This window comes from Salvelinus fontinalis, chromosome 14, assembly GCF_029448725.1.
Source record: "Salvelinus fontinalis isolate EN_2023a chromosome 14, ASM2944872v1, whole genome shotgun sequence".
NCBI classification, from domain to species: Eukaryota; Metazoa; Chordata; class Actinopteri; order Salmoniformes; family Salmonidae; genus Salvelinus; species Salvelinus fontinalis.
Genome location: NC_074678.1, coordinates 51,164,305 through 51,178,153, shown reverse-complemented (window position 1 = coordinate 51,178,153; position 13,849 = coordinate 51,164,305). Strand labels below are relative to the sequence as shown.

The following is a 13,849-nucleotide window of genomic DNA, read 5'->3' as shown; positions in this document are numbered from 1 at the left end:
GCCATCATCAGTAGTGGGCGGGGTTGATGTTTCAAAGACTCCTACTCCTTGACACAGGTTGTTTTTGAAGTGATAGATTGAGATTTATTTTTCCTAGGCTATTTATTGCAAAATAGCCTTATGCTGAATTTATAACTGTTCAAATGAAGATGCCTGCACATTTGCTACCTTATTCAATTATCCTCCATTCTCTGTTAAATAAAGTCAGTGACATTCAATATAAAGTTTCACATTACTATTTGTAACTGGTGGGTAATGCATGAATTACTTTTCTAGAAAATTTCAGTACAGCCTAGAACCCTGCTTTTTATGCCAAACCTGCTAATAGCTTGACAATGATACCACCTGCTGGTGGTGAAGGGCTCTCTCTCGCTCTCTCTCTCTCTCTCTCTCTCTCTCTCTCTCTCTCTCTCTCTCTCTCTCACACACACACACACACACACACACACACACACACACACACACACACACACACACACACACACACACACACACACACACACACACACACACACACACACACACACACACAATTCAGTCCCATTAAAAATCCTATTCTCCCTAACCTGTACTCTTACCCTAACATTAACCCAAAAACCTAACCTTATAACCCTAAACCTAACCCTAACCCTTAACGTAATTCTAACATCAATTCTAACCTTAACCCTAAACCCCCTAGAAATAGAATTTGACCTTGTGGGGACAAACAAAATGACCCCAGTTGGCCAAATTTTTGTTTCTTTACTATTCTTGTGGGTACTTCTGTTCCCCACAAGAATAGTTAAACACATCCACATCTTTATACCATGTGTGAATAGCAATTCCTAATCTATGCGGACCCCTGGCCTTGTGTGCCAATCACTTATTGTATGCTCAATAAGCTGTTCATGTGCATAAAAAACACACACACACACACACACACACAAACAAACAAACAAACAAACAAAAGATTATGTCCAGGAGCCACATGCATTTTGACAGCCTTACCTACAGGGGACATGCATCTCTCATCGCTGGTCATGTTGGCAAACAGAAGATAGAGAGGAAAAAACAGTATTTCATATTTTCAATTGCTGACATGTCCTACTTTGGTGAAAAGAAGAAGAAAGGGCTTTCAGTCCTATGTACAATATTCCTCCGGTGCAATTCCTCCAAGTACATGAAATAAATTTTTATTTGTCACATGCAATGGGTGTAGACTTAACCTTGAAATGCTTGTTTATGAGCCCTTCCCAACGATGCAGTTAGAAAATTATAATAAAAAGAAAAATACACAAGAGGAATAAAATACACAAGAATGGAGCTATATACAGGGAGTTCCAGTACCAGCTCATTGTGCAGGGGTGTGAGGTATTTAAGGTAGCTACAGTATGTACATGAAGACAAGGTAAAGTGACTAGGCATCAGGATAGATAATAGGAAGAGTAAAATGAAGAACAGAGGTACAGCAGCAGCGTATGATGAGTGTAAAAGTGTGTTGTCGGTATGCGTGTGTGTTTGTGAATCTGTGTAGTGTGTGTGATTGTGTATACAGGGCCTTCAGAAAGTATTCACATCCCTTGACCTTTTACACATTTTGTTGTGTTACAAAGTGGGATTAAAATTGATTTATTTGTCCTTTTTTTGCAAACGATCCACACACAATACTCTTATGTCAAAGTGGAGGAAAAATTCTACAATGAAAAATAAAACACTAATATATCTGGATTAGATAAGTGTTCAACCCCCTGAGTCAATATATGTTAGAATCAATCAATCAATCAAGTTTATTTTATATAGCCCTTCGTACATCAGCTAATGTCTCTGTGCTGTACAGAGACCCAGCCTAAAACCCCAAACAGCTAGAATGCAGGTGTAGAAGCACGGTGGCTAGGAAAAACTCCCTAGAAAGGCCAAAACCTAGGAAGAAACCTAGAGAGGAACCAGGCTATGAGGGGTGGCCAGTCCTCTTCTGGCTGTGCCGGGTGGAGATTATAACAGAACTATGCCAAGATGTTCAAAAATGTTCATAAGTGACAAGCATGGTCAAATAATAATCATGAATAATATTCAGTTGGCTTTTCATAGCCGATCATTAAGAGTTGAAAAACAACAGGTCTGGGAGAGGTGGCGGTTCCATAACCGCAGGCAGAACAGCAGCAAGGCCAGGCGGACTGGGGACAGCAAGGAGCCACCACGCCCGGCAGTCCCGACGTATGGTCCCAGGGCTCAGGTTCTCAGAGAGAGAAAGAAAGAGAGAACGAGAGAATTAGAGAAAGCATACTTAAATTCACACAGGACACTGGATAAGACAGGAGAAGTACTCCAGGTATAACCAACTGACCCTAGCCCCCCGACACAAACTACTGCAGCATAAATACTGGAGGCTGAGACACCATTGGTGTCACCATTGCCAATCACCATTGGCAATGATTACAGCTGTTAGTGTTTTTGGGTAAGTCTCTAAGAGCTTTGCATACCTGGATTGTACAATGTTTGTACATTATTCTTTTTTAAATTCTTCAAGCTCAGTCAAGTTGGTTGTTGATTTTCAAGCCGATTTAAGGCAATTCTGTAACTTGGCCACTCAGGAACATTTCTTGGTAATTAAGTCCTTGTGATTCAGGTTATTGTCCTGCTGAAAGGTGAAAGTGTCTGTTGGAAAGTAGACTGAACCAGTTTTTCATCTAGAATTTTGCCTGTGCTTAGCTGTATTATGTTTATTTTTATCCTAAAAAACTCCATAGACCTTGCCGATGACAAGCAAAATATCATGATGCAGTCACCACCATGCTTGAAAATATGAAGAGTGGTATTCAGTGTTATGTTGGATTTGTCCCAAACATAACGCTTTGTATTCAGGACAAAAAGTTAATTTCTTTGCAAAATATTTAGCAGTATTACTTTTGTGCCTTATTGGAAACAGGATGCATGTTTTGGAATATTTTTTATTCTGTACAGGCTTCCTTCTTTTCACTCTGTTATATAGGTTAATATTGTGGAGTAACTAGAATGTTGTTGATCCATCCTCAGTTTTCTCCTATCACAGCCATTAAACTGTTTTAAAATCATCATTGGCCTCATGATGAAATCCCTGAGTGGTGTCCTTCCTCTCCGACAAGTGAATTAAGAAGGATGTTATTTATAACTGTTGCGTAAATTTCAGCCAAAATGTCTGTGTGCGCCATTTCTGAAAACGTCTGTGCACATACACAAATATTGAGATGTATTATTGTGGGGGCGTAGATCAGAAAACCAGTCAATATCTGGTGTAACCACCATTTGCCTCATGCAGCGCGACACATCTCCTTCGCAGAGTTGATCAGGCTGTTGATTGTGGCCTGTGTAATGTTTCTCCACTCCTCTTTAATGATTGTGCAAAGTTGCTGAATATTGGCGGGAACTGGAACACACTGTCGTACACATCAATCCAGAGCATCCCAAACATGCTCAATGGGTCAATGTCTGGTGAGTATGCAGGCCATGGAAGAACTGGGAAATGTTCAGCTTCCAGGAATTGTGTACAGATCCTTGCGACATGGGAGTGTTTATTATCATGCTGAAACATGAGGTGATGGTGGCGGATGAATAGCACGACAATCGGCCTCAGGATCTCATCACGGTATCTCTTTTCAATCAAATTGCCATCGATAAAATGCAATGGTGTTGGTAGTCCATAGCTTAAGCCTGCCCATACCACAACCTCACTGCTACCACTGCACACTGTTCACGCTGTTTACAATGTTGACATTAGCAAACCGCTTGCCCACACGACTCCATACACATGGTCTGCGGTTGTGAGGCCGGTTGGACGTACTGGAAAATTCTCTAAAACGATGTTGGAGGCAGCTTATGGTAGAGAAATGGAAATTTTATTATTTGGCAACAGCTCTGGCGGCCTTTTATTGTCCACAGCACAAGGGTCACAGTGTAATTGTCATGCTGTTTAATCAGCTTCTTGATATGCCACACCTGTCAGCTAGATGGATTATCTGGACAAAGGAGAAATGCTCAATAACAGGGATGTAAACAAATTTGTGAACAACATTTTAGAGAAATAACCTTTTTGTGCATATGGATAATTCTGGGATATTTTATTTCAGCTCATGAAACAAGGGATCAACACTTTACATGTTGTGTTTATATTTTTGCTCACTGTACATACGCATGGTTTAAAAATTATGCCCCAGGTATTTAAACCTCTTCCACAGGCTAGTAAAGTAGTAGAAGCTTATTACTACCTATTTTTGTCTTAGGTATTCATGGAAACAAGCAACATGCTGTACTATTCAGTACCAGATAGTTAGTGCCAATTTATGAAGTATCAGAAAGTACAGATCGATCGAACCCAGATCGATTAGCACATAATTTCTTAGGAAATACTAGGGAAATACCAGCTAAATAATAATAAATCGCTACCTAATTCAGTTCCAAATGTAAAACCTGTATGCTCCATTTAGATAAATTGGAAACAGGTATTAGCCCCCTGGGCACTTTCCTATTCAGCTCTTAGCTCTAACTTAACCATCTTGATGGAGTGCAAACTATGAATAGACCGATTTCAAAAAGATCAGAGGAATTCTGCTCTTGGAAAAGAGTGGTGTCATCTACACCATTTTTGATTTACAGACGTGGAAAAATGACAGTATCCTCAGACGGCTACAGCCCTGTTGGGTCCATTACTCCTGAGCAGGTGAATCAGAGATCGAATGACTGATGCCAGTGGGTGAGTCACGTTTTGTTGGCCCATTTCCTGTATTCTTTAAATAACTGTGTGTAGGCTCCACTCATGCACATACCTGAATAAACTTCCTCAACCTCCCCAGTAACAAGTCTCTGCAAAGACCAGTTTATTAAATGACTGTATAATAAAGCTATTCAGTTGAGGTAAAAGGGAGCCGTGGCCGGTGACATCTCAGGCGTCATTGACTGAGCAGAGTAGTGAGTGCTCATAATCTGTCTTCATACCAACATACATTATATTGTACTTTTCACTAGGTTTCAAAGCACCTACATTGTGGAGAGGTAACTTGTGTTCAATCTAATTTATGTTGCTCTATCAGGATCCTGGTTCAGAATATTTATAGTGAGTTCCAAAACTATTGGGACAGTGACACATTTTTTTGTTTTGGTTCTGCATTCCAGCACTTTGGATTTGAAATATTATAAGGACTATGAGGTTAAAGTTCAGACTGTCAGCTTTAATTTTCGGGTATTTTCATCCGTGTCAGGTGAACCTTTTAGAAATTACACCACTTTTTTGTACATGATCCCCCCATTTTAGGGGACCAAAAGTATTGCGAGTATTAAAGTAGTCAAAGGTTTAGTATTTGGTCCCATATTCCAAGCATGCAATGATTACATCAAGCTTGTGACTCTACAAACTTGTTGGATGCATTTGCTGTTTGTTTTGGTTGTTTTATAGATTATTTTGTGCCGAATAGAAACGAATCGTAAATAATGTGTCATTTAGGAGTCACTTTTATTGTTAATAAGAATGTTTCTAAACACTTCTACATTTATGTGGATGCTACCATGATTACGGATAGGGCTAAATTAATGGTGAATAATGATGGGTGAGGAAGTTACAGATGCACCAATATCATACCCCCAAGACATGCTAACCTCTCACCATTACAATAACAGGGAAGGTTAGCATTTGCGGGGGTATGATATTTGTCTAACTTTCTTTCACATAAATGAATTCATCCCAATACCTTTGGTACTCTAAAATGGGGGGGGCTATGTATAAAAGGTGCTATAATTTCTAAACGGTTCACCCGATATGGATGAAAATACCTTCAAATTAAAGCCTGAACCTCAGTCATCGTATCATTTCAAATCATAAGTGCTGGAGTACAGAGCCAAAAATCAAAATGTATCACTGCCCCAATACGTTGAGCACAAAACCGTACCTATGAGTAAATAAAATAGCCTAGCGTACGTCAATTCAGTTCTTGTTGATCCTAGAGAAAAGTACAGCAAGAAGAGATTGAGGTGAGAGATACATGTTTTGGCATCTCTATAACCTGGATACAGCATGTGTCATACTTGTGTAACAACTAAGTCAGTCATCAGTAACCAGAAGGTTGATTATTAGTCATTCATTGTAAGAAGACACACAAACAAGACACAATTTGCACTGGGCAAGACATTGACATTCTTAATAAAACAGTAATTTATTTTTTTTGTTGCCACAACAGCACATTACAAGGGCATCGTTAAGATATTTTCTCCAAGGCTCAGTGATCATCACGTTCATACAGTACACACCTGGCATGTACATGGCATCTCCTTCAAAACAAACAAAAAAATACCCAATTGCAAAAGGTAAAATCTAAGTTCATCCTGCTAAAGATTTTGGTTTGGTTCTAAGCCACAAAGAATGGTACAGGAAGCACAAAAGACATGTAACGCAGACAGGACATACCATAATATGCTCATTCAATTGTTTACCAGATTCAAGCTGGAGTTGTGAAATGTGTACAATAGTTTCCGTTAAGTTTGTAAGTTATTATAGTCTAGCAGTTTTTTTATTGAAGTATGTGTTGGTACACTACAATCAGAATCTAAATGTTTGCATTCCTTAAAAGGTCCAATGCAGACATTTAAAAAAATCTCAAAATCAAATCCTTTCTGAGTAACAATTCAGTACCTTCCTGTGATTGTTTTTAATTAAAATGGTCAAAAATAAATAAGAGCTACTTAAGCAAAGAGCAATTTCTCAAGCAAGAATTTTGCTAGGACTGTCTGGGAGTGGTTTGAGTGGGGAGGGGAAAACTGAAAATTTGCTGTTATTGGCTGAGAGGTTTGGAACTCTTTCTTATTGGTCTATTAACTAATTTACTGCATGGTGACGTCACCATGGAAAACCAAAACTCCATCCCACCAAAACAGGCTGACAGTTCAGGTGGTCTTTTCAAACAGCTCTTACACTAAAAGGGCATTATCATTTTCACAGTATTATTCCAACCTCAGTGTGGAAATATAAAGTCACGTTTTTGACTGCACTGGGCCTTTAAATACAGTAACATTTGCAATTTAACAAAACTTTTTTGGTCTGCATATGAAATTCAAAACAAACATTTACATAAACAAAAAGATGGCTCAAACTTCATTTTCTGCTAGTGTGTGCTTCTGACTCTCCCTTCCTCTTAATCCCTCATTCTCTCCCCCTCTCTTTCCATTCCGTTCTCCTTCCTCTCTCGTTCTAACTGGCAGCTCTTTGTAAACGATGGGTAAAGGACAGAGCAGACTAACTTTACGTTACAATAAGAGTGCTAAATAAAAAGATGAGGTAAGAAAGTGGTTTAATTATAGATCATGCAGAACATGCTAAACAGAAACAAAAAAACTAGGAAGTAAAAAATAAAAAGAATGTGTGCATTAAAAATTAAATAATTACACAGCTTTGAGTCTTTGGTTACAAAGTAGGTTGAACAATTTCACAGCTTTTTACCCCCAGCCCAGAAAGTAAATATGTGCAATAGAATTTTTAGAACGTTGGGAAAAGTATGGCAATTGTCTTTCAATTTTGGCGACAAAAAAACTACAGCAAAAGTTTATCAAAATATAACTACCAGCGATTCATATCTCAATAACTGGCGTTCACCTGTACAATCCCTCTATGCTTGTAATACTTTACTCTTTACAAAATGTACATTCAACCTGGATTAATTTAATTAAGTTAACTGCCTTTTAGTGTTAGCGGTGCTATGCCATGGGAATTGCCTTTTTAAAAGAACCTATTGCATTTACGGAACTACTTTTTGCATTAGACTACCAATTGACTGCCTGACAGATAATCTAACATACCAGAAACCAAAAGAGAAAGTAGTTTTTTTTTTAATAACATGTATTTCTGTGACATTGTTCATTTACATTATGAAAATAGTATCCCTGAAATAAATAAATGCAAACATTAAAACTGAACTAATGAAGGTATGTTTTGATTTGTGTCAAAGTGTGGTTGCTCTGGGAAAACTAGTTTTGGTCTTCTCACGGCGTGAGACACATTCTTCCTATGGTGGGGGGAATCCTTTCCTCCACCTCAGTCTCTATTTGTCGTTCTCATTCCCCCGTTCTTTTCCACTTTCTACCAACAACCCATTGTGGAGTGAGGGATAGAACAGTCAAGGGCCTCCCAGGACGTAGGATCCCCCCCACATTTTTCGGCCTCTTTGACCACCTCCACTACCGCCCCCATGCGCCGGATTGCCTCTTACCCCCCGTGGCCCTGCACCGCACTCCTCCCTTGGCCAGCTCCCCATAGACTTACAGCGGGACACCCGGCCAAAAGAATGCTATCACAGGATGATGATTGTCTAATACTGGGAAGGCCCGACGACAGCAGCAGCACGCAAAATGAAGCATGGCTCTTCACACGAGTCGAAGACAAGGGTGGCAAACAAAAGCCGATTTTGCTTGTTATTTTTGCCTCTAAAAAACAAATCAAATGCAGTTCTGAGCTCTTTTTTTTATGTTGCAAGGCGGCGGGAGAGGCAGGGGTTGGTTGTTTGTTGGGGTCTCCTCCTCCCGTATGTCGGGGAGGTGTATTACGAGGGCATGGGATCACACAGAGGTGACGTTGGGCTGCTGTGGCAGGCTGAAAGCCTGGGTTTCACCCTCCAGGGGGGTGCTGGTATTGGTGTTATTGGTGGAGGGTAGCTGCTGAGGTGGGGAGGTGCTGCCGGCAGGGCTGATTTGGGTGGACGACAGCTGGGTGAGCTGGTCCATGTTGGCCAGGGACTTGAGCACAGCGTTCTCCTGCTCAAGCTGAGAGTTCCTCTCGTACAGCTCCTTGATCTGCTCCTTCAGCACCTCCACTTCCTCCCGCACTGCGTACATCAGGTGGCTCTTCACTAGATCCTGAGGAGAGAGAGGCCTGCCATTAGCACAACAATTTAGGACCATACAGCAATGCACACACACTACAGAGATAAGAGAGATTGTCAGAGGGCTAGCAAGAGAGATATAATACCATGTCAAACATTACTCACAAACTTTACCACTGACTTCAGGTCAAATCATGTACTTCAACTTTTCAATATGTTAGTAGTGCCTAGTTAGGTCAAATGAGAGACACACTCACCATTGCTTGCTCTATCTTGTTATCGATGGCAACAACACTGGCTCCGGAAGCACTGTGGAGATAAGAGAAAAATAATGTTAATATCGAAGGAATGAGGAAAAGAGAGGCCACCCTATTCCTTTGAAGATAATCACCAAATCATCTATTACACATTCGAATGTATGTTGCTCTTCCAAGGTAGACTACTTGACCAAAAACATGTGGACACCTGCTTGTTGAACATCTCATTCAAAAATCATGGCCATTAATATGGAGTTGGTCCCCCCTTTGCTGCTATAATAGCCTCCACCCTTCTGGGAAGGCTTCCCACTATATGTTGTAACATTGCTGCGGGGGACAGCGTACCTTCTAAAAAATAAAAATCCATTGCAAATGAGAGGCTAATAGTTCCCCCTCGATAATCACCAAGTCTCGGTGTGAAAGAGCAAAATGTCATGCTCTGATGATCCCATATATCCAGTGGACACTTCATAAAACACCTTCATAACTGTCATGCAGAAACTCACGCGCCGCCTATGTCAGCTATAGTCCTACCCACATTTATCAGGCATCGCGTTCTTGGAAAATGCAGTTCATATTTTCTTCTTCGCCATGATTAGCTCAGAAATCGGCGAATAGGCCTACAAACTCAAAATCCCTAATTACCCTGACACTATAGCCCACTGAGTGAAACTCCCGGACAGCAGTTGTGAGTAGCCTAATTTCATTCCATAGGCTATTGTCCATTTTACTTTGACCTGTTGTTTTTAGGATATGGTATGTTTGTTAACATGTTTCTTCATATTCATATCGAAGCAAACATTTTTTGATAGGGCGCCATTTAGGCTATTTGATCGGAAGCACGCATATTATAAAAAGTGTCCATGACATTCTGTAGGAGACAGAAAAGGCCACAGAGGCTATATACCCTCTACTGTACAGGCTACATGATTTATGTTAGATGACTTTGACAGAGTGGTGGTGGAGCACCGCAGTGTATGGACAATATGCATATTTTCCCTGCCTTTGCTAAAGTAGGCACTGCTTATAATGGGGCATCATCAGTGCTCACCTCAATAGCCCACCACTGGGTGAGACAAGTTTTCCATGTTTTGGGGTGTTGTTGGTGATTCTTGGTCAGTTTAGCTCGGGAAATGCTGCCCTTGACAATCTGCCGCTCCAGGCGGCCGCCTAATCCGCGGGCCGGCCGACCATCCTCCTCCTCATTGCACGCTCCATTGTACTGGAAAATCATCTTTCGTGATACTGTGCTCTTTTAATAGGCATCATTAAGGCGCTGATCAGCAGCGCTTTAAATGGGAGGATGGGGGAGGATAAGCATGGGAGGATACATTTATTTTTTTTCATCTTTATTTAACCAGGTAGGCTAGTTGAGAACAAGTTCTCATATGCAACTGTGACCTGGCCAAGAAAGCAAAGCAGTGCGACACATACAACACAGAGTTACACACTAAATAAACAAACATACAATCAATAATACAGTAGGAAAATCTAAAAAGAGCATGTGCAAATGAGGTAGGATAAGAGAGGTAAGGCAATAAATAGGCCATGGTGGCAAAGTAATTACAATATAGCAAATAAACACTGGAATGGTAGGATGTGCAAAGGATGAATGTGCAAGTTGAGATACTGGGGTGCATAGGCGAGCCTCGTCGGCGCACCCTGTGCAAATACTCAAATATGATATCTAATACAATGCATACAAAACCCAAGGATTAGGGAAAAAGCGAATTCCCATTCAATTGTTGTAGTGAAGAATATAAACAATTTGTGGGCGGGCAACTGGTGGTCACTGCATTCTAGAGGCAGAATAATAACATGCCACGCAAAACAGAACGGACCAAAAACGGATTGTTATAGGAAGTGAAACTTTGTATTATTTCCGCTTCTAATGCAAATCAAATCATACGTAAATGGACTAATCTCACAACCGTGCATCTCTTTTTGATGCAAATGCACAAGAGGCGTGAAGTGCTCTCAACCACCGCGTGCAGTGAAAACTGTCCGGGAAAAATGTTTTCAAACACCATCCTCTGAATAAATATTTCTCCTTCCAGATGTAATACAATATAAAACCATACTTTTTTGTCATGTTTTATCTCGACAGGTTTGAGGATACTATTTGTTGCAATCTTTTGTTGTCTAATCGACATCACAGTCGAATACACCGCGATTATTGTCCCCTTTTTATGATGGTTCCCCATACCTCTCGTTTAAATGCCTTATCCTCATAGAAAATGCACAATGCTCACCTCGTTCAGGGCCCACCGTCTCGTTGACACATGAAATAATCTCACGCCACTATTTAATCCCCAAAGGTTGTCGTTTTTTGATCCTTTACAAAGACCAACGCGCAGTCGGCTGCCTTTCCTGTACGACACCGCCCTGCAAAGGCACGACTGAACAAAGGGGCGCAACACGCCACTAGAAGGTGCTCTGGCAAGATAGCATTTTGTGCAGGTCTGTAGAAGTTTGTGTGATTTCAAATTTGACTGAACCAGCTAAATACATGAAACGTTATTCTTCCTCCATATTGACGGGTGAGGTAAAACTATACGGCACATGCTGTTCTGCTCCAATGACTGCAGAAATGTTTAGGTTTCCTCAGCACAAATCAAACATGAACAGCATACAGAATTTGCTGTAAATATGTATCAACTGCCCCTTTACAATTAGTACTAGTACGCATCACCAGCATGGGCTAAAGTCTTGAGTGGCCATGCTTGTGTGTGTCTGTGTCATGGTCTCTCAACTGTTGCAGAAAACTACGCCATCCTTTTCAAAATCAGGTCCCGAGTATTCCAGAAATGCCATAGACTCCTCCATGCAATGTAAACAAGGCACCTGTCAATCATCGATGCTATGGTACTGCCTAGGCTCTGTGTGTGACTGGCAGCAGCACAGCAAGGCTATGATTGGACTTGCAGAGAGAGAGTCACAACCGCCCATCAAAATGTCACACCGCATTAAAGTCACTGATGCTACAAGAAAGAAGCCAAAGCCCTTGAATCACTGCAGAGTCGATACAAATTGTAATACAGAGGCACAACACGACCAATGAGAAAATACAGTAACACCTCTAAAAGGGATACGTTGTTCTTCTAGTAACTGATCATTGATACAAAACTAGAGCAAGTTGATAAAATCCCACTCAAAAACATTGATAAAATCAAGCATTATTGACTAGTCTTTTTCATACCATAGCAAAGACAGCTACACAATGATGAGGTACTACAAATGTATCCAAATACTCAAAAGCTATTACCTGCATCGTGCTCTGTAAGAAACAAAACGTCCTGAATATGCGGGTGAGGTTCCTGGCGTGCAGGGAAGACTGTAGCTCATTTTGCAACGCATGATGCCCAAAAGTTCCCTAAACACAACTCTCAGTCATAGGTATCAGTGTTTTGATGGTTGTGTGTGTGTCTCCAGTCTTTAAAAGCCTTTTTACATCTCACATCGACTTGCTTGGGAGAATGTTAGGGGAGGAGTTTGGTGCGCTTGACATTCTCATTTGCCTTCTCGTGCGACAGGCTTATATGATCACATTTATTGACGTTCACTGCCAAATTACATTATCACACCGCATGTGTCAACCCACACCTTTATTATATCCATATAGACTGTTACTAAATGAGTCTTTAAAAAGAAGTTTACTCATAAATCTCTTCAAATCTGCACATTAGATGTTCCTTTGATTTCTCTCAAAACCAAATTATGGCACTGACTTTTAAATAACTACATTACTGAATATGGATATTCAGGGTGCTAGTTAATATTTTCAGGTTGTGTGGTGCCTTTCATTTACTTTGCCTTAACTTTATTTAAAAGCTCCAATGCGCAAAACCCTTAAAGTTTAGAGCACAGCATTTATTCTTTAAGTGTTTGTGGCTGACTACACATACATGAAGCAAACTGCTACAACCCTATCAACTGGGAACCTATATTTCTCTATTACATTGTTACCCAGATTTTAGTCATAAGATTGTACTCGTTACAGTGATTTAAGAGTTTTTAATATTAGCCTAATCCCATGATTAAAACGTGTTCTGTTCGTGAATTTCCTCAAATAATTAAACTAATCAAATTTCCAACTAAACTTTCCTCATGTCAACAATGTCCTCTCTGTCCAGTCTGAAGCGGTTTCAAAATGCAAATGTCCAACTATCAAAAGCAGGTATCAAAAGATGGAAAAATAAAACTGGATCGTTATACCATTTGACCTTTTCCGGTGTCTACTCAAAAGTGGACCATTGAGGAGCTATTGTTCCTGCTGTGATGACCTACTTTCGACATACGGGGAAGAGGGGAATGTTATGCTATGCTGACAGGTCCACAATAACATGCGAAACTGCAAAATGAACTGCCCGCATTCCACATCTTTGGCCCGCCTTGATTGCAATCTGAGTGGTTGATAAACAAGGAGAGAATAATACATTCTTCCTCCTCTGAAACAACCATATCAAAACACAGTGACAGCAGTCGGCAATGTTCTGCTGTGTCTCTGCCTAATGAGAGATGGGAAAGGATGATGGGCGGGGAGGGGTTAAAAGGAAGTGGAGGGCAGGCACTGGCAGCCAAATCTAATTTGTTGGCAATCAGCATCCAAGGAAAACAAGGCGGCCTGTACATTTTATTCCGGGAGGGGAAATATGGGCTGTTTATATAAGAGATGGCTTGCTGTGTGTGTCACCCACAACAAGGACCTGTGCTGACCACAACAGTGCACACGTGTGTGTGTGTGTGTCAAGACAACAAACAACCCTAGGAACACAACAC

At 40.7% G+C, this 13,849-nt stretch overlaps 1 protein-coding gene across 1 annotated transcript in view; it reads right to left on the bottom strand.

The window, feature by feature from the left end:
* Nucleotides 1-6,133: 6,133 nt before the first annotated feature.
* The window catches only part of LOC129811089 (TSC22 domain family protein 2-like), a 78,825-nt gene continuing 71,109 nt past the window's right edge, over nucleotides 6,134-13,849 (bottom strand). The window contains exons 2-3 of the mRNA XM_055862248.1: nucleotides 9,071-9,122; nucleotides 6,134-8,847 (exon numbers count right to left, since the gene is read on the bottom strand). Coding sequence (XP_055718223.1) covers nucleotides 8,551-8,847; nucleotides 9,071-9,122 — 349 coding nt within the window. The 3' untranslated portion in view covers nucleotides 6,134-8,550. The remainder of the gene's footprint in view (nucleotides 8,848-9,070; nucleotides 9,123-13,849) is intronic.